The sequence below is a fragment of the Eriocheir sinensis genome, unplaced genomic scaffold (assembly GCF_024679095.1).
Source record: "Eriocheir sinensis breed Jianghai 21 unplaced genomic scaffold, ASM2467909v1 Scaffold140, whole genome shotgun sequence".
NCBI classification, from domain to species: Eukaryota; Metazoa; Arthropoda; class Malacostraca; order Decapoda; family Varunidae; genus Eriocheir; species Eriocheir sinensis.
This window is the reverse complement of record NW_026110740.1, coordinates 544,410-570,000: the sequence shown is the minus strand read 5'-3', so window position 1 is coordinate 570,000 and position 25,591 is coordinate 544,410. Positions and strand designations below refer to the sequence as shown.

Below are 25,591 nucleotides of genomic sequence, written 5' to 3'. Positions count from 1 at the left end.
ATCAGTAATCTCGGGTACTGCAATGACATAATGTTTAATTCTTCCTTATTCACATATTTCTCACTTCCTCTGCCTCTTTTTTTCTTTTACTAACACATTCTATATAACTAACATACTAACCGCCAGTTTCGCTCTGGCATACTAACGTTCATACTAACCTTTAATGGCATCTATGTCAATGCAGTTATAGCGATGTTGTGTAATTTCTAGTATGGTAAAGTTACTGCATCTTTTTGTGACAATAAAGAAAAATATAGTTTTAATCAGTTTCAGTTCCAATAATTATCAAAGTGAGCTAGATATTATTATTATTATTATTATTATTATTATTATTATTATTATTATTATTATTATTATTATTGTTATTATTATTATTATTATTATTATTATTATTATTATTATTATTATTTGCGTTATGTCAACAAACTTTGTAGCATGACTGCAACTGGAATTGGTGTCTAACCTTTAAGAGGTCTCATCAATATAAAACTTTAGTTGATAAAGTATTCCCATTATGAAATAAACTATAAGTGAAATATTTTTACTTTTTGTTATATTTTAAGTGGAATATCTTATACTTTATTTTATTTACGGATGTAGTGGATGAGTTTCTAGTGATTGGAATACAAATACCAGTTGTAAGTTAAATGTTATAGACTAACAACCTAAAAACTAGATATATGATTTACACAGACTACATGCTGAAACTATAGCTTACACAGTAAAAATTTAAAATAAATTACACGGTTAGCCTAGACCTTGACTGATCAGGGATTAGTGGATATTGCGGATATTCCAGACAAAGGTGGATGTACCGGATCCTAGACGGATCCGTCATCAGGCGGACGTTGAGGCAGCTAGGTGGAAACATACGCATACGGCTGTTGTGGACGCTAGAAGGATCCGGGAACAGGCGGATAGTGCGGCCGCTAGGTGGATTCAGACTCAGGAGGATATTCCGGATTCTAGACGGATTAAGAGACAGGCGGACATTGTGGACAAAGGATGGATAATGTGGACAAAAAAAGGTCCCGTCCGTACCGTCCACATTTGTCGAATCATGTCCGCACAGGAGGACAAACCGGATGTATGAAGGATATCCATCGGACATCCGTTTGTCGGCAGGGAAGGGAGGGAAAGGAAAGGAAAGAAAAGGAAGGGAGAGGTCCATGGTCGCCTTGCCCCCTCGCTGAAGGTAAAGACAACTTGAATCAGAAAAAAAGGAAGGTTGCTTGGACTTTAGACTTCCTTCAGCTATTTCTTGGACTATGATGGACTGTAGGGGCTGACTCTGGGGTCTTCTGAGATGGTCTTCCTTCCTTCCTTTGGTTCTTCCTTTCGTCGTTTTCTGGAGCTGTGGACAAACAGACTCATTAGCATCCTGTTGTTGTTGTTATTTCCCTTCCTTTCCTTTCCCTCCTTTTCTTCCTTTCCCTTCCCTTCCCTTCCTTTTCTTTCCTTTCCTTTCCTTTCCCTCCCTTCCTTCCTTTCCCTTCCCTTCCTTTCTTATCCTTCCCTTTTTTTCCTTTCCCTTCCCTTTTTTTCCTTTCCCTTCCCTTCCTTTCCCTTCCCTTCCTTTCCATTTCCTTTCTTTCCTATCGCTTCCTTTCCCTTCCCTTCCTTCCTTTCCCTTCCCCTCCCTTTCTATTCTTTCCTCCACCCCTGACAGTCTGCCCCAAGCTGCCCCGTCCATTCCAGGTCCCCCCCGGCAGGATGGATCTTTCACCATAAAATTCAGACTACCGTTTCCGAGCATCCTATTTCATCCTTAACACATTTCCTAACTGTTTTAGGCTGTGAATCATTGCCTCAGTGCACAGGAGAGTAACACACACACACACACACACACACATGGATTGGAGTAAAACAGGAAATTCTACGAGAAGAAATGTATTTACCAGTGGCGAATCTTTAAAATTTGGCACCTGGGGCAGTACAGTGATCTGGTGATCATATAGTCCTCGGTAAAAGTAGCTATCAAATATCAGGCCGTGGAACACCAGCGACCTCAAAGGTGTGTACTTTATAGGAACAGCGCAGCTAAAATCACACTTTGACTCAACTGGAGAAGTTTTTATATTATTTTATATTTCTTACAATTCAAAATTCTGGTGTCCAATTTTGGCGCCCCCGAAACCGCGCACCCGGGGCCTTGGCTCCCCCAATACTTGGCTGCTGTTATTTACACGTCTCTTACATCACGTTGTTGGAAACCCAATGAATCAATTTACTGTTTGTACAGCTTCTTAACACACACACACACACACACACACACACACACTCATACAGATGGACACACACACACACACACACACACACACACTCATACAGATGGACACACACACACACACACATACAGCTTCAGAAAATGCAAATAAACACACACACAGTCAGATTGACACACACAGATGAAAAGTAAGGAAAGATATGAATATCGGGATGAGACATATAAGGAAAAATGGAAAAATTATGCAAAGGCAGATTACGTTGGACTCAAGAGTTTCTTCGCTGGGGTAGACTGGACTGATATGAAGAGGAGTATTGATATTGAATTTAAAGACAAGACCAAATAAGAATAACAGAGACAAATATAAAAAGAAAAAAATGAATATGTGAAAATAAGGAGAGAAGAGGAAGCTAAATTTGAAAGAAGAATAGTTTTTTGTTGTGAGGAAGAACCAAAAATGTTTTACAAATTCATAAATGGAAGGGAAGGGAAGGAAGGGAGGGAAAGGAAAGGAAAGGAAGGGAAGGGAAGGAAAGGAAGGAAGGAAGGAAGGGGAAGGTTATTGAAGGAAAGGGAAGGGAAGGGAAAGGGAAAAGAAGGAAGGGAAGGAAAGGAAAGAAAAGGAAGGGAAGGGAAAGGAAGGTAGGAAGGAGGGAAAGGAAATGAAAGAAAAGGAAGGAAGGAAGGGAAAGGAAAGAAAAGAAAAAGAAAAAAGGAAGGAAGGAAGGAAAGGAAAAGGAAGTTAGAAAGAAATGCAGGAGCGGAAACACTTAAAGAAAAAAGTGTATTCTACGAGAAGGACGAAGAAATTGCAAAAATATTAAATAAAAATTTTCATAAAGTGTTTACGAAAGAGACCGACTTTGACAGGGGGCTTGAAAATCATACTGAAGAGAAGCTAAATTATGTAAAGGTTGAGAAAGGGGAACTGTTGAGGCTGATAGAAACTTTAGATGGAAGGAAAGCCATAGGGCCGGATCACATCTTCGGGCAAGTGTTAAAAGTGTATAACTGATATTTTTTTTTTTTTTTTTTACAGCTAAGGAGACAGCTCAAGGGCACAAAGAAACAAATAAAAAAAAGCCCGTTACTCACTGCTCCCGAACAGAGGTTAAAGGAGTGTCCAAAATCAGAGGTCATTTCGGGAGGAGAGGTGTCCTGATACCCTCCTCTTGAAAGAGTTCAAGTCGTAGGCAGGAGGAAATACAGATGAAGGAAGATTGTTCCAGAGTTTACCAGTGCGAGGGATGAAAGAGTGAAGATGCTGGTTAACTCATGCATATGGGGTTTGGACAGTATAGGGATGAGCATGAGTAGAAAGTCGTGGAGTATATGTTACCAGGCTACCAGTGAAGGGATATCCAGTACACCAATACCACATGGGAAACACTCCACTATCCACCACAGAGAAAGACATGGGAGTGTATGTTACCAGGCTACCAGTGAAGGGATATCCAGCACACCAATACCCCATGGGAAACACTCCACTATCCACCACAGAGGCAGAGAAAGACCTGGGAGTGTATGTTACCAGGCTACCAGTGAAAGGATATCCAGCACACCAATACCACATGGGAAACACTCCACTATCCACCACAGAGGCAGAGAAAGACCTAGGAGTGTATGTTACCAGGCTATCAGTGAAGGGATATCCAGCACACCAATACCACATGGGAAACACTCCACTATCCACCACAGAGGCAGAGAAAGACCTGAGAGTGTATGTTACTAGGCTACCAGTGAAGGGATATCCAGCATACCAATACCACATGGGAAACACTCCACTATCCACCACAGAGGCAGAAAAAGACCTGGGAGTGTATGTTACCAGGCTACCAGTGAAGGGATATCCAGCACACCAGTACCACATGGGAAACACTCCACTATCCACCACAGGGGCAGAGAAAGACCTGGGAGTGTATGTTACCAGGCTATCAGTGAAGGGATATCCAGCACACCAATACCACATGGGAAACACTCCACTATCCACCACAGAGGCAGAGAAAGACCTAGGAGTGTATGTTACCAGGCTACCAGTGAAGGGATATCCAGCACACCAATACCACATGGGAAACACTCCACTATCCACCACAGAGGCAGAGAAAGACCTGGGAGTGTATGTTACCAGGCTACCAGTGAAGGGATATCCAGCACACCAATACCACATGGGAAACACTCCACTATTCACCACAGGGGCAGAGAAAGACCTGGGAGTGTATGTTACCAGGCTACCAGTGAAGGGATATCCAGCACACCAATACCACATGGGAAACACTCCACTATCCACCACAGAAGCAAAGAAAGACCTGGGAGTGTATGTTACCAGGCTACCAGTGAAGGGATATCCAGCACACCAATACCCCATGGGAAACACTCCACTATCCACCACAGAGGCAGAGAAAAACCTGGGAGTGTATGTTACCAGGCTACCAGTGAAGGGATATCCAGCACACCAATACCACATGGGAAACACTCCACTATCCACCACAGAGCCAGAGAAAGACCTGGGAGTGTATGTTACCAGGCTACCAGTGAAGGGATATCCAGCACACCAATACCACATGGGAAACACTCCACTATCCACCACAGAGCCAGAGAAAGACCTGGGAGTGTATGTTACCAGGCTACCAGTGAAGGGATATCCAGCACACCAATACCACATGGGAAACACTCCACTATCCACCACAGAGTCAGAGAAAGACCTGGGAGTGTATGATACCAGGCTAGCATTGAAGGGATATCCAGCACACCAATACCACATGGGAAACACTCCACTATCCACCACAAATGCTTGATTTTTCTCTTCCTCTTCCTCATCTCTTTTTTTCTCCTCCCCTTCCCCCTTTTTCTCTGCTTCTCTTCCTCTTTCCCTATATTCTCCTCCCTGTTCCCCACCTTGAGAATGGTCGTCCTGGGAGCCATGATGTTCGCCTGGTACTCCGGCAGCGTAAAGACTGGTGGGTTTTTGTTCTTGTCGCGCACCACCGTGAAGCTGGCCCGGATCTCTTCGTCCATCACGGACACCTTGAGGCTGTGCACGGGCAGGGACTCGCGATCCAGGGGTGCCTCAGTGTATAGACTGCCTGGGAAGGGGTGAAGTCTGTATGGTATAAATACACAAAGAATGACCTCACATTGTTATATAGAAAGTCTCATTATTAAGGAAGCAAATATGAGTTTTCTGGGTCAAGTGTATGGTAATTATTCAGGGTTTTGTTAGGTTAGATTAAGTTTAGGTGTCTTTCAATATGAATTAACAAAGAATGGCCTCTCTTGTTATATAGAAAGTCTCATTAATAAGGAAGCAAATGTGAGTTTTCTGAGGGTAAATCTTAAGAAACACCACACCACCCCCCCCACCACCCCCGCCCCCAATCCCCGAGACAAGCCTGGGGAACTGTGGGAACCGGGGTATTGGGGGAGCCCATATCACTGAAAATGGCCTTCCAAAATTTCCCTAGAAAAATCCCTAAATCAGGAAAAATTCCCTAGTCTCGAAAGTAAGGAAAATCCCAACCGTATACTCACATGCGTGGGCTAATCGCTAACCAATCATACCATCGCTAACCACCCCAAAACAGCCCTGAGCCATGACTCAAGGTCATCCGGGACTCTGGCTGAACAGGCCCAGGCTATACCCGGCCCTCAGCACGGCAGCCGTTGGGCCGCGTGTTCTAAAAAAAAAAAAATAACAACGCTTGTTGTACCTGGACTAACATACGTGGGCTAGTCGCAAACCAAGCATATCATCGCTAACCAAGCGTACCATCGCTAACCAAGCGTACCATCGCTAACCAAGCGTACCATCGCTAACCAAGCATACCAACACTAACCAAGCGTACCGTTGCTAACCAAGCGTACCGTCGCTAACCAAACGTTTGTAGAAATTTTTTTTATGAAGACCTAGTGATGCTTCATACGGCAGGTAATGAATGCGAGCTATTTTGCGGCGGCGGCGTTAGCTCGATTAATCCCTTTAGGGAGCTGTAGTTTTGGTGGTCGTTAGCTCGATTAATCCCTGTAGGGAACAGTGGTGTTGGTGGTGGACGGCCAAATCACTGAAAAATGGGCTTTCAAAATGTCCCTACAAAAATCCCCAAAATCGGGAAAAATCCCTAGTCTCTAAAGAAAGGAAATTCCCTAACGTATACTCTTGTAATCTATTCCTATATAACGTAGCAGCCGCCGCAGCGGGTCTGTTGACGAGTGTAGGGCGTGTAATTGGATGGTCAGCGTAGTTGAACCCCCACTCCACCGGGCCACCACCCCAATCGTAGTCGAGCAACTCTTGGGAAATGTCATGTTTCATAATTACATATGGTACAATACTGACGGTTAACCCATCCACTTCTTGTAAGTTGATGCTAGATAGTTTTTACCGAGTAGTTTAAGATACAAAATAAAACAGATTTGTGACAGCTGTCATCCAAATCGAACTGACGCTCCTGCTGTTAACTGACGCAGGAGTGACCTACCGACTGCTACGTATGACCCTGGCCTCCATTTTACTCAAACTCCACTATAAGTATCGCGCATTGAACAATATCCGTTTGTTTTCTGACACGTGCTTGTCACACCATGTGACACATGACACGCCCGTGTCTTTGTTGGACCCGGTACTGGGATAGTAATCGGTCCTTTTGTCAACCTACATGCACACCAATAAAGAGGTTAAATACTCAGTTAACACTTACCGAAAGGTAAAGTAGACTGATATTTTGAGGGAGTGAGTGTCGGGCCTTCCATCCATTATGGCGGCTTGAAAACAACTGACTTCAGGAACCCACCGTTAGGTGCCGCCGCTGATACCCTCGCGTAGTAATATTTTACGAATGTATTAGAAAATACAAATAGCTGCGGCATTAGTTGCTTTAATATAGAGAAAAAAATAACGTAAAACTCTTAAAAGACCGTTTTTTTGTCCGAAATTGTTATAGTCCATGCGCATTTTGGATATTACTGACTTAGGAACTAGTTTGTTGGGTGCACTGCAAGGCAGGTATGAGGCTCAGTCTGTGTATAGAGGCGGTTGTGAAACAATAACAATGGACTTCGAAAATCCAAGCCACCTAACTCTATAATTAAAGAGGCTTGCCCCCCTGGCCCCTCCCCAAGGTAAAACGTATACGAAAATGCATTATAATGATAATTCTTTCACGTGCTAAATTACTACGAATATTGGTTTGGAGTGGTTATTCTTAAGTTTTGCCATGACGGTACTCACATTGTAATATAGAAAGTCTCATTACTAAGGAAGCAAATATGAGTTTTCTGAGTCAAGAGAGAGAGAGAGAGAGAGAGAGAGAGAGAGAGAGAGAGAGAGAGAGAGAGAGAGAGAGAGAGAGAGAGAGAGAGAGAGAGAGAATTATATGGGAAAGTAAATAGCCAGAGGTGCTTTGGAAGTGTCTGAGAGAGAGGGAGAGAGAGAGAAGGGGGGGAGGGGGTCTTTATTAGGCGTCTAGAGTGTGTATGTGTGTATGTGTGTGTTTGGGTGTAGTGAGAAGTGTGTGTGTGTGTGTGTGTGTGTGTGTGTGTGAGAGAGAGAGAGAGAGAGAGAGAGAGAGAGAGAGAGAGAGAGAGAGATACACTGCCTCTTTCTTTCCAACAGGACGAGGAGCGTGCGGACTCAATCATTCTTGACGTAAGTACAGAATCAATATTTTCACTTTTGTTAAGTACTGCTTTTATTACTTGGGACTTCAGGTCTCCTGGGCCAAGACCAAGGTACAGGTGTTTGGAGGCTTGCTACATGAAGCAGTACAGTCTGTTCATGCGTGTGGCGAGGACACTGAGATCGCGGAAAAGCTCATATGTCTTGGTAGAGTAGCTCAGAACAACGGTGAGTCTCGCCAGAAAGTTTTATGGCGGATTGGCCTGGCCCACGGTGTTATGGACTCGCTCAGCGCGAGTGTCTGGCGTTGACGACACCTGTATACACAGAAGGACAAAGCTCCCAATCTTCCAGTCCTTTGTGCTCCCTGTCATTTCCTAAGGCTGTGAGACATGAATTGTAGAGTGGTCGAGTGGGTGAAGCGTGGTGCGCTGAGACGGTTTGGACACGTGATGAGCATGGAGGAGAATGAATTTGTGAAGAGAGTTTATGAGGGAAGGATTGAGGGAAGAGGTGTCAGGGAGAGACCACCTGTGAAGTGGATCAATAGGGTGAGCGAGCACTGGAGCAAGATTAGGAAGTAGAAGGATGGAGTGTGCCGAGAGGGAGTGCCAGAACAGGGAGACACTTCTGCCGCGGCCACCCCCTGGAGGGAACAGGGCGTCGGAGATACAGATAGAACAGATAGACGATATGAAATTATTAATGAAATTGTGTTAGAGGGAACAAAACGCTGCTGACAATAGGGAAATGCAGTAGTGGACGTGGCGCTGCTGTCAGTTCTGGTGCAGATGTCCTGGACGTAATAATAATAATAATAATAAACGGTTTATTGCATGAAGTACCCGGCAGCCCTAGAGCTGAAAATATACATCAGTGGAAGATGAAATGAAATGAATGAGACAAATGAACAAAGTAGCATGATTGAAAATAAAAAGGAAAATAGAAATAACAATAATAGCAATAATCATAGTAAAGATAATAATAATAATGATAATAATAATAATGATAATAATAATAGTAATCATAATCCTAATAATATTCATAATAATAATAATGATGATTTCATCTTGTCCTTACATCTGTAATATGTGGCAACATTAAAAACATGCAGCGCGCTGAACGTGTCATCAGTACTTTTCAGTAAGTGGTTCTACCTGTGTCTCCGTGGTTATGTTCCCTTGTGTGTGCGGGGGAAGGGGGGCATGCATGCGCTCTTGCCTGCTTTTATTGCCTATTTACATACCTTTGCATACATAGAATCTAGAGTCCGTGTTGATAGGTGGTCTTCTGGACAGCATGTGGGTACCTTTAGGCCACTCGACGGTGGCTGAAAAATCCCAGCTTGTGGCACCGGACGTTGGCACGAACCCTCGTCGTCCTGGACGCGGCGCCGTCACGCTAACCACTCAGCCGCCGCCATCCCGGACTTTACTGACTAGATTACCTTGAGTTGCTCTAACAAGGTGTTATGTGTTATTTAGTCGAGTTGGTTCAGTAAACATGTGACTTAGGCATTTATCCTCGAAAATATCATGCATTCTGTGTGTGTGTGTGTGTGTGTGTGTGTGTGTGTGTGTGTGAGAGAGAGAGAGAGAGAGAGAGAGAGAGAGAGAGAGAGAGAGAGAGAGAGAGAGAGAGAGATACACTGCCTCTTTCTTTCCAACAGGACGAGGAGCGTGCGGCGACTCCAATCATTCTTGACGTAAGTACAGAATCAATATTTTCACTTTTGTTAAGTACTGCTTTTATTACTTGGGACTTCAGGTCTCCTGGGCCAAGACCAAGGTACAGGTGTTTGGAGGCTTGCTACATGAAGCAGTACAGTCTGTTCATGCGTGTGGGGAGGACACTGAGATCGCGGAAAAGTTCACGGGTCGTCGCCAAGAACACCTATTTGACAAGGCTTTTATGACCCTGGTGGTAGTTTGACCCTTCTTCTGTACCCTGAGCCTAAAAACACTCATTAGAACCTGATTGATATCCCCCTTTGACCTTTAGAAATAGCTGATGTGAGAAGGGAAAGTGTCTTGTAATACCAGCTCACATATCTTGGTAGAGTAGTTCAGAACAACGGTGAGTCTCGCCAGGAAGTCTTGCGGCTGATCGGCCTGGCCCACGGTGTTATGGACTCGCTCAGCAGGAGTGTCTGGCGTTGCTGATACTTGTGTAGAAGGATAAAGCTCCCGATCTTCCAGTCCCTTGTGCTTCCTGTCTTTCTCTAAGGCTGTGAGACATGGACACTGAACAGTAACTTGAAGAGGCGGATAGATACCTTCAGTAATAAGTGAATCGCTGGAATAACTTTGTGTCCAACCGGCGACTGATCCGTGACACTGATTCGACATATATTAGCCGCATAGTCCGTCAACGCCAACTCCAGCTATACAGGCATGTGGCACGCTGCCCAGAAATCGACCTGCTCATCGGGTTGTTTTTATAAGAGACAGCCCTGAGTGGAGGAGGTCAAGGGGACGTCCAGAGTTCATGGCTTGAGCAAATCGACAGATCTTTCCAGGAGGTGCTTCGGATGGAAAGGCGGCCTGCAGGCGACTTGAACGGAGGGACCCCGGGACTTGGCGTCGTAGGGAACGCGCCCCCAGGCGTATGCCACCATTTGTTGATTGAACGATCTGTTACTGCGGCAAGGGCTGCCTCTGCTACTTTACTACTACGAACTCTTGTTCCTTTGACTGCTACATCGACAACGTTTTTCCTTTTTTTCTCTATGGTTCTGTTCTTTATTGCTTCTGTTTCTTGGTTTGAACTGATGGTCGGCTCCAGCCCATTATGGCGCAGGCGAGTGTTTATAGTGGCGCCATCATGCACGGGAGCTTAGGTTCAATGGAGCTGCCTTGTACAGGCCTACCGGCCTCTTACAGACTCCTACGTTCTTATGTTCTTATGTACTACTACTGATACTATTGCTGCTGCTGCTGCTACTACTATTACTACTACTACTACTACTACTACTACTACTACTACTACTACTACTACTACTACTGCTACTACTACTGCTACTACTACTACTTTTTTTTCTACTACATAAATGATACCTCCACCCATGTTTATTTTCCCGACACATAATCATGGAGGGCTCCATAGCTTGGAGGTCATTAGCCCCAACTCTGTTCGCTAATGACTGTGGCATCCAACCATATCACTAATACCACCTGACACTAAATCACCTATCATCTATTACGTCTAGATCCCCCTTTCCTTCCCTACTCAAGTCACTCCCGACCCACCTTAATGTCACTCTCCACCACTGTGGCTTCATAGTCCATATTGGAGATGGTGGTGGCTTTTCGGCCAGATTGTCTGGTGCCCCTGAGACACAGGATGGCCGACCTGAGCAGGGAGAACGAAAGGCGACACCTCATCCAGGCGACAACGTGGCTCCTTGGCTGATGCTTCTTTTCTGAGATTAGTTCCGCGAGGCGTGCGTAGAAGCATTGGGCCCTGGGACCCATCCCGCCGGATGTGGTGAAGACGAGGGGGGTGAAGCTGCCTTGATCCACATGTTGGATTCTTTCACCGTATGCCCTTGTCTTCTCCTGCTCGTTCCTGTGGTGGGCGGCTTGCAGGGGCAGCTCACGGTGACAGGCAGCCATCAGGTCGAATATGCGGATGTCCATGAACGCCCGCTGTCCGCGCACCCAGAATCCGCGGGCACTTACATCAACCCGTGCCTCCTGTGAGGTATTGGCTGTCCTGTACCGAAGGTGTTCGCCGTCCAGGGGAAGCAGTGCCGGCTCGGTAGTGACGTCTTGGCATACCTCCCCGAGCATGCTGGCTGTCAGATCCCTCACTTCATCGTGTCGAATACAGACGAAGCCTCCTTTTTTACATGTCATGGTGTGGGTGACATCATTTGGTGATCCACATGCACAGAGATCAGGCAGTCCCTCAATCGGCCAGCCATATCTCAGAGCAATGGCGTCGACAAATTCTTGTTTGTTGAGGCTGAAGCCCTTTGCTCTGATTGGTAATGACGTTAGCCAGTTAGAGGCGCCTGCCTCCTGTGCTGTGTGTATTTTTCTACCCATTTCTGTGGACAGGTGGTGTGTACTACTACTACTACTACTACTACTACTACTGCTACTACTACTACTACTACTACTACTACTACTACTACGACTACTACTACTGTTACTACTACTACTGGGTCAAGGCGTGGCTTAGCAATAGGAAGCAAAGAGTGCAAATCAATGGTAAAAGATCTGACTGGGGATGTGTTACGAGTGGGGTCCCACAAGGTTCGGTATTAGGTCCACTTTTGTTTATTATTTATATTAATGACTTAGACACAGGAATTAGTAGTGATGTTAGTAAATTTGCAGATGATACCAAGATCGGTAGAGTAATTGAGTCGGATCAGGACGCTAGTATTCTCCAAGGTGAACTCAACAGATTATATGACTGGGCGGATAAATGGCAGATGGAGTTCAATGTAGGGAAGTGCAGTATTCTGAGTGTAGGTAGGAACAACCCCTCACATAACTATTGCTTAAATGACACTCTCATAAGTAGGTCTGGGTGCGAGAGGGATTTAGGGGTCTTAGTGAGCTCTGATCTCCGTCCAAGGGCACAATGCATTCAAGCTAGAAATCGAGCTAATAGGGTACTGGGATTTATTTCAAGGAGCGTAAGCAACAGAAGCCCCGAAGTCTTCCTCAAACTATATTTAGCATTAGTTAGACCTCATCTTGACTATGCGGTTCAGTTCTGGTCACCCTACTATAGAATGGATATCAAAATGTTAGAATCGGTGCAGAGGAGGATGACTAAGATGATTCAGGGGTTGAGAAACTTGCCATACGAGGAAAGACTCAAACAGTTAAACTTGCATTCTCTAGAAAGGCGAAGGGTGCGTGGAGACATGATCGAGGTTTATAAATGGATGAAGGGCTTTAATAAGGGAGACATTCATAAGGTTTTGTTGGTAAGAGAACCGGGTAGGACACGAAGTAACGGGTTTAAACTGGATAAATTCAGATTCAACAGGGACATAGGCAAAAATTGGTTTACTAACAGGGTGGTGGATGAGTGGAATAGGCTTAGCAGTCATGTGGTGAGTGCCAATACAATTGTCACATTCAAAAATAGACTAGATAAATTCATGGACAGCGATATTAGGTGGGGTTAGATACACGGGAGCTTAGGGTCAAAGGAGCTGCCTCGTACAGGCCTGCCGGCCTCTTGCAGACTCCTGCGTTCTTATGTTCTTATGTTCTTATGTACTACTACAACAACTACTACAACTACTACTACTACTACTACTACTATCTCCATCTATTAGAGTTGCGTTGTGAGCGGTATATTCTCTCATATCCTTTCACAAAGCAATTCATTGGCCCCACCCCGCCAATGACTGTGGCCGACAACCATCTTTATTTAATATTACAAACCTTACTAAACATATTACTTTTAAGCTAACAGAGCTTGTGGTTGATACGACTATCAACCACCGTCGCCTCAAAGTCCAGGTCGGCAATGCGGGTGGTTTTGGGTGCAGGTGACCTGGTTCCTCTCAGGCAGACCAAGGCTGACCTCAGGAGGGAGAAGGACAGCCTGCATCTCATCCAGGCGACCACACTGCTTCTTGGCTGCTGATTCTTATCCGCCAGTGTTTCGGCGAGTCTACTACTGCAACTGCTACTACTACTACTACTACTACTACTACTACTGCTTTTACTGCTGCTATTACTACAACTACTGCTACTACCACTACTACTACTACTACTACTACTACTACTTAGGTAGAGGCTGGTCTGTATTTGAGTCTGGATGAGCAAAGCAGCATCCTCAACCTTCCTGAGCTGTTTTTCTCTCTTTTTTTTTTTCTTTCCCAAATTCCTGTTTATGTCTCTTGCTTTGGGTAGCCAGGTAAAACATCCTCTCAGCGGTCCAGCGTCCGTGCTCTACGGCTAGCACTCAGTCCAGTCCTTGATTTGGGAGGAGCCTGCACCCCCTCCTCCTAAAATGTCCCTTTGGTCCTAAAAAAAACGGCGTCAGCCTCGACCCCAATCCCGTATTGCTGGGGCCCGACCGTGCGGCACATTTGGCGAGCCTGCCGTCAATGGCAGGTGGAGGGCAAAGCCTATAGGACCCTTGCATCTTGAAGGAGGAAGGATCCCTTAACTCCTCTCCTTGTTTTCGGAGTGTCTGGGTAGGCGCAGAAGCGGCGCCCGACCGCAGAACCGGCCCCTGGATCAACCTGCAGTTGGACATAGTGGAACTCTGTGGACGAGGAGGCCTGGCAGAGCTGGATGGCTTTGTAATGGAGTAAGTGTTGGTCCAAATCGCTCTGGTGCCAGGAACAGCAACAGTTCTCGCCTCCTGCATTTTGTAAGGTCTAGAATGTTGAGCATTGCAGGTTCTTAGGACCAGAGACCAGAACTGCAGAGCTGGACTTGATATAGGAATGCCGGAAGGGAAAGATTGACCACATTCCTCCAAATGCCCTTTGGTGGATCCTCCAGTCCTTTTTATTTTACAGCATATTAAGCAGCTTAAAGGAAATAATAATTGAGAAAAAAATTCCACTAATCACTGCCCCTATAAAAAGAAGAGTTCAGGAGAGTGGTCAAAAGAAAGGTCAATTTCGGAAGAAGAGGTGTCGAAATACTCGCCTTTTAAAAGCGGTCAAGTCGTAAGCAGGAGGAAATATAGAAGAAGGAAGGCTATTCCAGAGTTAACCAGTGTAAGGGATAAAAGACTAAAGATCCTGGTTAACTCTTGCATAAGGGATTTGGGCAGTATAGGGATGAGCTTGAGTAGAAAGTCGAGTGGAGCGGGGCCGCTGGAGGGGGGAGGCATGCAGTTTTCAAGTTCATAAGAACAGCCAGCATGAATTTATCGATAGAAGACAGAAAGAGATGCAACACTGAGGCGGAATTTAAGAGATAGAAAACTGTCAGTAGGAGAAAAATGGGGAGTTGATGAGACGAACAGCCTTAGACTCCACTCTGTCCAAGAGAGCTGTGTGAGTGGAGCTCCCCACACAGGAGATGCATACGTTATATGAGGGCGGACAAGGCCCCTGTACATGGATAGCATGTAAGGGGGCAAAAAGATCTGGCGTCGAGGAAGCTGATCTAGTAAGAGAAGATATAATAATAATAATAATAATAATAATAATAATAATAATAATAATAATAATAATAATATACGGTTTATTTAGGGAGAAGCAGCTCGAGAGCTGAAAATATACATATTATATATGGATATCATTAAAACTACAAACTTAAAAGTAACTTAGGAGTAAAGAGTCTATGTGTTCAGGATTTTCACTATTGTGGGTATTGCACTGTTCTTCTACCTGTCAGTACGCGCACGTATGGGGAGCAGCTTGTTGTGGTGTCGGACATTGTGGCGGGGAGGGGGAGCTACCGGGGGGAGCAGGTTCCTGTGTCGTGGGTGGTGGAGGAGGTGTTGGTGGCGGGCCTGAAGGATGGTGAGCTGTAGGGCGGGGAGGGCCTCCTGATGAGGATTTGAGACATGCAGGTTTTTCCGAAGTGCTGAGTTCTTTGTAATTTATCATATGCTTGCCGTTGCAACACAAGCTTTATATAAGTTCAAGAGGAATTGCCTTCTGACAATTTTTTTTTTTACATCTTCGCCTGTGGCGCCAGTAGGCTTGTTTTTGGAGAGGCCTGATGGTATGGCCCAGCCCATTGTGGCGCAGGGCAGTGTTTATAGTGGCGCCATCTTGCATTGGCTCATGCTGCCCTCCCGGAGCTCATCTTTAATCCTAGAATCTAGAGTCCGGGTTGATAGGTGGTCTTCTGGACAGCATGTGGGTAGTTTTAAGCCACTCGGCGGCGGCTGAAAAATCCCAGCTTGGTGGCACCGGGCGGGGATTGAACTCGCGTCGTCCCGAACGCGGCGCCGTCACGCTATCCATTCAACCACCGCCTCCCCATAAATATCTCCAACAATTTTACTTCATCTTTCACACCTCTCCTTAGTCCGATGGCAGCACGGCTGTTCCATCCTTCTAAAACTGAACTATTCTTTCAAACCTTATCTAAAAAATCACTCTGGACGATTCAGGGCATATTCCCCTTACTAATCCCCCCTCGTCTCATCAACTCCCCTCCTCCTACTGACAGTTTTCTATCTACCGTTATCGTTGATGAGGTATCAGGCCCCGCTCCACCGCCAGCGCAGCGCTCCGCAGGGCATCAACAATTATGATATTAGCCTCTATAATAATCCTCGATATGCACTTATTCACAACGTTGTAATGAGTGAGTGAGTCTTAATTGCTTTCACAGATAGCCTACTGATATCATTTTAATAAACTTGACATCATTACAGTCACCTGGCCATATTTTGGGTCGCATCAATCACAATATCTTTCCTTCTTACAGTATCACAAATATCCATTACTTCATTTTCCATTTATCTGATATTTTCTTTATAGTATCACAATCTAATGTCCAGCGATTATTTCCAACTCACTGAACATTTAACACTCAATTTATCTTTGATTCTCAAACAGCAATCAATAGCCATGATCGGTTATGTTACGAATTCTCTCAATTTCAGTCTGAAGGACTACACAGCACTGGTCATTCGCCGAGTGCTTGATTTCAGGCTTCTTGTACTTCATATAATTTATGCATTCTTTTCAGCCATGGAGCACTCCCCTGATTTATGATCCCAGGCACATTTGAAACATTTTGGGGCTTCTCCATTGTTCTAGGCAGTACAGTTGGCCTCAAGATGGCCGTATCCTTAACAATGATAACATATGATTGCATGGTATCTATCTCTCACAGTGTACACTCCTCATTCTAGTTTTATCTTGTCATGATAGTTGTGGATCAGCTTATTGAAAATCTTCTCAATTTTCCACTCAATTCCTGGAATCGAGTGTAGGAACTCATTCGTGTTTAACAATGTCTCAACTATCTTATCCCTGGTCTCCTCCTTATGCACATTGCAGATCATGGGCCTTAATTTCCCCACACTTTTTGTGCTAACTTACTCTACATTTTCTAATTTCTGAGCTACTTCATTCCTTATACTCTCATCATGAAAGTTCATAACAATGTTACCTCCATTCGTGAATCTTGAATCAGCTATCTGAATGCCTCGTAATGCCTGGGAAACTTCATTTTTTTGTCTCAGTATCCTCTTTATCTTGATTAGAGGCCTTCACGACAAGGAGATGCTTCTTCCTCCTCCGTTTTGCTACATCAGCCCAGCTGGCGCCAGCCGACTTTGTCTTGTCAGCACAAAACACATCCGCCACCTCGCCCAGCTTCTCTTTCACACTGAGTGCCCGAGTTTCAACTTCATTTTTCACAACTAATATTTCTTTAGATAATTCTTGACTAAATTGATCAAATTTTTCCACAATGTTGGTTGGTAAAGATGCCTTGTGTAAGCATGGCGAACACACCCAGTTAATTTTGGGTATACGTAATATCCTACTTGACCCCTGTCAGATGAGCACACTTCTCATGACACCACTTAGGGCACAAACAGCATGCCATCCACTTATTGCATGAATAGTCTTCAAAGACGCAACACATGTCTCTCAGAGTCCTGCTCCTGCTGCTCGCCATTGTCGAATATCAGCAGTTTGAGGAGCGCACAAACAGAACGTTCAACCACTGTCACTCACTACCTCACGTAAAAATTAATCTTTTAAATTCCGCTGCAGCGTTGCCTCTCTTTTTATCTTCTATCGATATTTGCATGCTGACTGTTCTTATGAACTTTCTATGCTTGTTATTAAAATTCTTAAGAATGATGTTTTCTACTCCCTCTCTGGCTACAACCCTGAGAAGGTTTTTGGACCTGATGGAGTGCCTCCTATTGTCCTTTAAACTGTGCTTCCGTGCTGACACCCTGCCTGGTCCAACCTTTTCGTCGCCTTTCAAAATCTACCTTTCCTTCCTGCTGGAAGTACGCCTACATACAGCCTGTGCCTAAGAAGGGTGACCGTTCCAATCCCTCAAATTACCGTCGTATAGTTTTGATTTCCTGCCTCTCCTCGGCAACTGAAACAATCCCTAACAGAAAAGTTCTCAAGCATCAATCAACCTTTGATCTCGTTTCTGATTACCAGTGTGGGTTCGGCAAGGATCGGTCTACGAACTGGTGATCTTTGCTTTCCTAAGTGACTTTGGGTCATCGTGTCTTAGCAATTTCAGTGAAACTGTTGCTATTGCCTTAGACATCTCGAAAGCCTTTGTCAGACCCTGGCATAAATCTTTGCTTTCTAAACTACCCTCCTACAGATTCTATCCGTCTCTCTGTACTTTTTTCTCTAGTTTCCTTTAAGACGGTCATTGTTCTTCCCCTAAACCTATCAACAGTGCTGTTTCACAGGGCTCTGTTCTATCTCCCACTTATTCATTTGTTCATTAATGATCTCTTTAAAACAAATTGTTCGATATTCAACCTTCCGGCAAAGACTTCTCTGCATCTTTTTTTATATGTTTTGGCCTATGGCGCCGGTGGTGTGGCCTGATGGTCGACCCCAGCTCGATGTGGAGTAATCAAGTGTTTACAGTGGTACCATCCTGCTTGTCTCACGCTGCCCCTCGGAGGTCATCTTTGAGCCTCCCTTTAGAGAGATAATCTAGAGTCCGGGTTCATAGGTAGTCCTCAGGACAGCATGTGGGTAATCTTAGGCTACTCGGCGATGGCTGAAAACTCCCATGCAGCTGTGGCGGCGAACAGGACTTGAACCAGCTTCCTCGTGGACGCCGCGCCTTCACGCTGACGGTTAAGCACTCTGCCACCCCTCCCTGACTACTCAACCCCAATTACCCAATATTTTTAACAGAAGACAATTTAAACAGGTATTGCGGACCTTTAGGCTTCAGAACGCTTAACTGAGACCTTGGTATCATATTTGAGCAGGGTAGAGATAACTTGGTGTCCTTTAATGTCTCGAAAACTCAATTTCTCCACCTCTAAATTCGACAATGTTCCAAACACCTATCCCCTATTATCCGATATATCTCAGCTGACATTTTGTTTTACATTGAACCCTTTCGGTCAATCCTCAACTCGCTGTCTTAACTGAAAATTGCTCGTCTCTTACTAAATCAACTTCAACGAGGTTAGGCGTTCTGTATCGTCTCCACCAGTTGTTTTCCCATCCCAGATGCTGTCCATTTACTAAGACTTATTCCTTCCTCTTATGGAGTATGTATCTCATGTGTGTGTGTGTGTGTGTGTGTGTGTGTGTGTGTGTGTGTGTGTGTGTGTGTGTAATTAACCGCATAATTTTAGAGAGAGAGAGAGAGAGAGAGAGAGAGAGAGAGAGAGAGAGAGAGAGAGAGAGAGAGAGAGAGAGAGAGAGAGAGAGAGAGAGAAATACACTGCCTCTTTCTTTCCAACAGGACGAGGAGCGCGCGGCGACTCCAATCATTCTTGACGTAAGTACAGAAACAATATTTTCACTTTTGTTAAGTGCTGCTTTTATTACTTGGGACTTCAGGTCTCCTGGGCCAAGACCAAGGTACAGGTGTTTGGAGGCTTGCTACATGAAGCAGTACAGTCTGTTCATGCGTGTGGCGAGGACACTGAGATCGCGGAAAAGTTCACATATCTTGGTGGAGTAGTTCAGAACAACGGTGAGTCTCGCCAGAAAGTTTTATGGCTGCTTGGCCTGGCCCACGGTGTTATGGACTCGCTCAGCGCGAGTGTCTGGCGTTGTCGACACCTGTGTAGAAGGACTAAGATCCGGATCTTTGAGTCCTTTGTGCTTCCTGTCTTTCTCTAAGGCATGAACACTGAACAGTAACTTGAACAGGCGGCCTTTGGTAATAAGTGTGTCGCTGGAATGACTGTGTCAAACCAGCGACTACTCCGTGAGATCTATATGACATATATTGTCCGCATAGTCCGTTAATTTGAATACCGGTGATACCAGTTCGGAAAACTCAGGTACCGGCAGTACCAGTACCGGTACCTGTTGGTGGCGCCAGTTTCGAGTATCACTTCAGTACCAGTACACTTAGTGCCGCCAGTACCGGTACTTAGATAATCGGCAGTATCCTAACAACGTATGCCTCGATTTGGAAAAGAAGATGAAGTTTACAAAATAAATGATGCTCAACAAAATGTAAATCCGTGTGGACTGCGAACGTTAAAAAAAATGGATACAATAACGACAGGATCCATCAAGACACCTCTTTTGGTCGTCACCTGAAGTGGGATCCAATTAAGACACTTCTCATCCCTGCCTAAGGTCGGAAGCTCTAGGCAGTGTTAAGAACTTGTATAATGTAATGCATCTTGTAACCTTTTAAAGGACATGACAACAGTAAATGAAAGAAAACATGTTAAGAGTATGCTCAGCTACTCCTTGGTGATATTTGAGACAGAAAGAGGACACAGAGTGTGAGGACACAAATGACTTCTTCAGGAAACACCCCCCCTCGGACCTTGCTGTGTATCAATCAGTCATTGGGGCACACCCGAGGTGCGCGTCGCACCCCGGGTGTGGAAAACTTCCGAGAAAGATGGAATGAGTGTCGAGTTTTTGCAAATAAAAGCTGGAGAATGGTACAAAAACATCAATTTTTTTTTCTCATAAAATCATCATAAAAGAATCCATAAGACTGGGACATGCAGGCACCAATATACACAGAAAAGGCAACGTTAGGAGAAATCGCCCTACCTGCGGAGGCCGTCACCTTGGCCCTTGTGCCAGTAGTGGGGGGGTCCCATTATCTCGGGCCAGTATGACACCCAGGTAAACCCGGTGGTAGCTGCGGGGATCACGTTTCTTAAAGGTCCCTCTAAACGAGAAAAATGAGAAAAAATCATCACTCACGCAAACCATTTCATAATATATATCAACGCATTTGTGATCGGTTTATGCATCATCTATTTTTTGGGGTTTATATTATGGCAAAAATTTGGCCCATCGCTGGTACACGGTAAAGCCACAAATTTGGGCCGTCGCTGCTACACGGTTAACCACAATTTACCTTCCCAGGTACCCAATTATTGGGCTCGAAAAGGAGAATAAACAGCTTGGCGGGTTGTGCGCCGACTGCCCAGTCAATTTGAAACCAGGTACGCGGATACATGGGGAGGCGGTGGCTGAGTCGACAGAGTGACGGCGCCGCGTTCAGGAGAACGCGAGTTCAATCCCCGCTCGGTGCCACCAAGCTGGGATTTTTCAGCCGCCGCCGAGTGGCTTAAAACTACCCACATGCTGTCCAGAAGACCACCTATCAACCCGGACTCTAGATTCTAGGATTAAAGATGAGCTCCGGGAGGGCAGCATGAGCCAATTTAAGATGGCGCCACTATAAACACTCGCCTGCGCCAGAACGGGCTGGGTCGACCATCAGGGCCCACCGGGAAGAGGCCTACCGGCGCAATAGGCCGCGACGTAGAAAAAAAAAGAAAAAAAAAGAAGCGTGCTAACCCCTAGGGCCTAGACCGTCGAAGCGCTTTGAAAGTAAGGAAAGATCTAACATAAGAAATAACCGTCCTATCAGCTTACTCCTAGTTATATATCATTCATATACGAATCACAAACAGCACAAAGGGGGGGGGGAGGCGGTGGCTGAGTGGTTAGAGTGTCGGTCCCGCATTCACCGCGTCCTCGATGATGTCGCTTCGAATCCGCCGCGTCCTCGATGATGTCGCTTCGAATCCGCCGCTACCACCTGGGATCTTCCAGTCACCGCCGAGTGGCCTAAGACTACCCACATGCTGTCCTGAAGACCACCCATCAACCCTGACTCTAGAGGAACTGTTCAAGGGAAATAATAGGGGCTTTGTGGTGCAGTGGTTAGCACACTCAGCTCACAACGGAGAGAGCCCGGGTTCAATTCCCGGGCGGAGTGGAAAAAATTGGGCGGCTTTTCTGATACCCTATGCCCCTGTCCACCCAGTAGTGAATGGGTACCAGGTATTAATCGGGGGTTGTGTCCCGTCTCCTAGGATCTGTTCCCTTCTCCTATAATTCCTTCCCCTTCTGTCTCTCTCCGGCATATGACAACAGATGTTGCGCCGACTAAACCAAACCTTACAACTTTCAAGGGAAATAAAAAATGAGCTCCGGGGGTCAGCATGAACCAAGATCAGTTGACGCTACTATGAACACTTGCCTGCGTCCATGGGCTGGGGCCGACCACCAGACCCTTCAAGAAAGCCTACCGGCGCTATAGACCAAGATGTAAAAAAAAAAAAATAATAATCAGACAAATCAAATTCCTACTGTCGCGGAGAAGCCTCAGGCCCTGCAGTGGGTTATCCACCAGGGATCACTCTAAGCAGCAGATAAGGCAAAGGAGAAACCTAATGTGCACATATAACCTTTGTGTGGCACTGGATAACCTCACCTACTTATTCCTCTGAACTCCACTTACAGGTGCAGTGGTTAGCGTGCTAAGCTATGAATCTGCGGACCCGGGTAAATACCCCAGCCCGGACAGAACGCGTTCAACCCACCCAGCTGTTGGGGGCTTCGTGGTGCAGTGGTTAGCACACTCGGCTCACAACCGAGAGAGCCCGGGTTCGATTCCCGGGCGGAGTGGAAAAATTTGGGCGGCATTTCCGATACCCTACGCCCCTGTCCACCCAGCAGTGAATGGGTACCAGGTATTAATTGGGGGTTGTGTCCCGTCTCCTGGGATCTGTTCCCTTCTCCTATAATTCCTTCCCCCTCCTGTCTCTCTCCGGCATATGACCACAGATGTTGCGCCGACTAAACGAAACTTTCCAACTTTTTCCACCCAGCTGTTCATCCTTCTTTTCGGGATGATCGAGAAATGATTACCTGGGCACACCTGGTGAACATAAACTGTGGCAATACCGGGCTTCATACTGGCCCGTGTCCCCGGTTATGAGTTCTTCCTACCTAAGTCTGTATATACCAAGTCAAGTCACTCTGCTTCAAAACTGCGACCGGTACGCGCAGGAGGCGGTTTTGGGGCGGAGCAGCGGGATGACGTCACTTGGAGCCAAAAAAAAAAATACCCGCCAGTTCAGTGGTGACTAAGTTGGGGCCGTATGTGCACTCTGGATGTGCATTCTCGCCTTCTTTCACAGCGCGTTCAGGCAAGCCACTGACGAAAAAATATGTTTTTATTGTGCTATTGCGTGACTGTAATTTCAATGCCTACAAACGGCGGTGTGGGGTGTGAAGGAGGGCATGTTGAAGTGATTGATTTAAATTAGTCCGCCTTTCCTCGTTTTCTCTAAATCCCTGTTTCTACATTCTCTATAATTCTCTTATAGTTTGGCTCCAAGCAGTGTCACGCATAAACCACGCCTCGGCCGTGTCTCCTCCCACAAACCTGCGTATGACTTGACTTGGTGTATATAGACTTAGCTTCCCACCACAGGCTCAAAGGAAGCGATGGAGTTGAGCACCGCAGCCACGCTCAGCTATAGTGGATGCACCCAGCTTTAACTTCACCTTTATATTGCACTAATGTAAATATATTTTTTCTCTCTATAGGGGAGTGATGACAAAGGCCACGAGGAACCGGACGACAAAGCAGAAATGAGAGATCTGGTGAGTCTGAATAAAATTACAATGAATACGTAAGCACTCCGCAATACATAGTTTCATCACTCTTGTCTTCCTGTCAGCTATTCCGAATATTCTTTTATTCTTTCCTCTGTTTTTTTCACTAAGACACGAGACTTCATGGAAACCAATCCTAGTGTTGTTAACGGCCACCAAGTCTTTGAAGGAGACATGGTTTTGACGGAGAGCCAGTGGCGAGCGGTCAGGGAGAGGAAGGCCATTGCAGACCTCTCAGCGCGCTGGCCTCAACAGGGCGGCTTTCCCACCGTGCCCTACTACCTCGACACTACCGACTGTATGTAAAAACTATGTTTCCATTCACAAGCAGACAAAGACGAGCGTACAGGATGGTCGGTATTACAAGACACTTTCGCTTCTTACATCATCTATTTCTAAAGGCCAAAGAGGGGGTCAGTCGGGTTCTAATGAGTGTTTCTTGAGGTTCACGATACAGAAGAAGGGTCAAACTACCACCAGGGTCATAAAACTACTCCTGGAAATGCCCACAACTCTTACGAAAGCCTTGTCAAATATGTGTTTTTGGGAGGCGAAATGTCTTGTAATACGACCCTTATAAGAGTATTTGGCCTACTATCGAGATGTGTTAACATACTCAAAAGAACCTGAATTATAAATCTCGATTGTATACGATAGTTCAGTAACACAGCCAGTCTCTTTCTTCATACCATAAAAAAATGTTTGTTTTCGGTTTTCACCTCGGACTCAGCCGTCACCGTGGCTGCCATAAATGCAGCGATTGCTCACTGGGAGCAAAACACCTGCATCAGATTCCAGCTCACGTCCAACCTCGCTCAACGGCACGTCAGGTTTTTTGAAGGGTCTGGATGCTGGTCGTATGTCGGCATGCTGGCCCAGAATGGACAAGACATTTCTATTGGAAGTGGCTGCAAAGAAGTAAGTATACTATGGTAATATTATGTCGTAACACAATAAATTATATAGTTACTATACTGCCCTTCCCAATACCGCTCACTCTACACTGGTTCTGCTCCCATGACATACTCTGTTCCCTCAACATTTAAAACTTATGCCACTTGGTTTAACTGTCTTTCCATGCCTCTACTGATTCCTTGCATTAAACCTTCCCATGAAGTCTTCTCCAAGAAACCTTCCTCTTTTAAGAAACCATACGAAAGTAAATGAAATTCAGGAGTCGCAGCTGTTTGCACAGAAGATGACAGCACCACAAAAACATTACCATTGATAACTAAATAATAAATAGTAATAATAAGAGATGAGATAATGATGAATAACAATAACAAAAATAATGGTAGTTATTATGTGTGTGTGTGTGTGTGTGTGTGTGTGTGTGTGTGTGTGTGTGTGTGTGTAGTTATTTAGTTGGCAGAGGCTTGACAAAGTCTAAATAACATCGTTCTCCTCGACGCGGGTCAGCTCGGCATTGTCGCCCATGAGATCGGCCACGCCATTGGGTTCGTACACGAGCAGAGTCGCCCCGACCGTGACGACTATGTGGTCATCAATTATGGCAACATCCAAACTGGCAAGGAAAACAACTTCAATAAGTACAGCACGTCAGTGGTCAACACCTACGGCATACCATACGACTACTCATCCGACATGCACTACGGCTCTACGGTGAGGGACTTTGCATGAGTATGATTTCCTTCTTATCATGATGACTATACGTTCCCTTATTGTAAAACGTCTCGTCGTCTTTGGGCCAGTTTTATAGTCAAATACAGCAAGTTTGTGAGCTCCCCTACCAAACGGGGGCTTCGTGGTGCAGTGGTTAGCACACTCGGCTCACAATCGAGAGAGCCCGGGTTCGATTCCCGGGCGGAGTGGAAAATTTTGGGCGGCTTTTCTGATACCCTACGCCCCTGTCCACCTAGCAGTGAATGGGTACCAGGTATTAATCGGGGTTGTGTCCCGTCTCTTGGGGTCTGTTCCCTTCTATAATTCCTTCCCCTTCTGTCTCTATCCGGCATATGACCACAGATGTTGCGCCGACTAAACCAAACTTTCCTTTTCCCCAACCAAACACAAAATACGACGAAAATTCCTTGTAGCTCTTGTTGATATAAAAAGGTGGAGGGAATTTTAGGAAACTACACAGGAAATCTCTTTATTAGTATATCATGTAATGAGTAGAAATAGCGGATCATTGTAGTGGATATGGTTTGGTTTGGGCGCTTACAATGACAGAGGGCCAGTTTCACAGTTCCCCATGATGGGTTCG

The 25,591-nt window shown here is 45.4% G+C and overlaps 1 protein-coding gene across 1 annotated transcript in view; it reads left to right on the top strand.

Annotated features, from left to right (window-relative positions):
• LOC126989984 (uncharacterized) overlaps positions 1 to 25,591 on the top strand; it is an 88,118-nt gene that overhangs the window by 49,114 nt on the left and 13,413 nt on the right. Inside the window, exons 4-5 of the mRNA XM_050848578.1 lie at positions 24,095 to 24,282; positions 24,784 to 24,987. Coding sequence (XP_050704535.1) covers positions 24,095 to 24,282; positions 24,784 to 24,987 — 392 coding nt within the window. The remainder of the gene's footprint in view (positions 1 to 24,094; positions 24,283 to 24,783; positions 24,988 to 25,591) is intronic.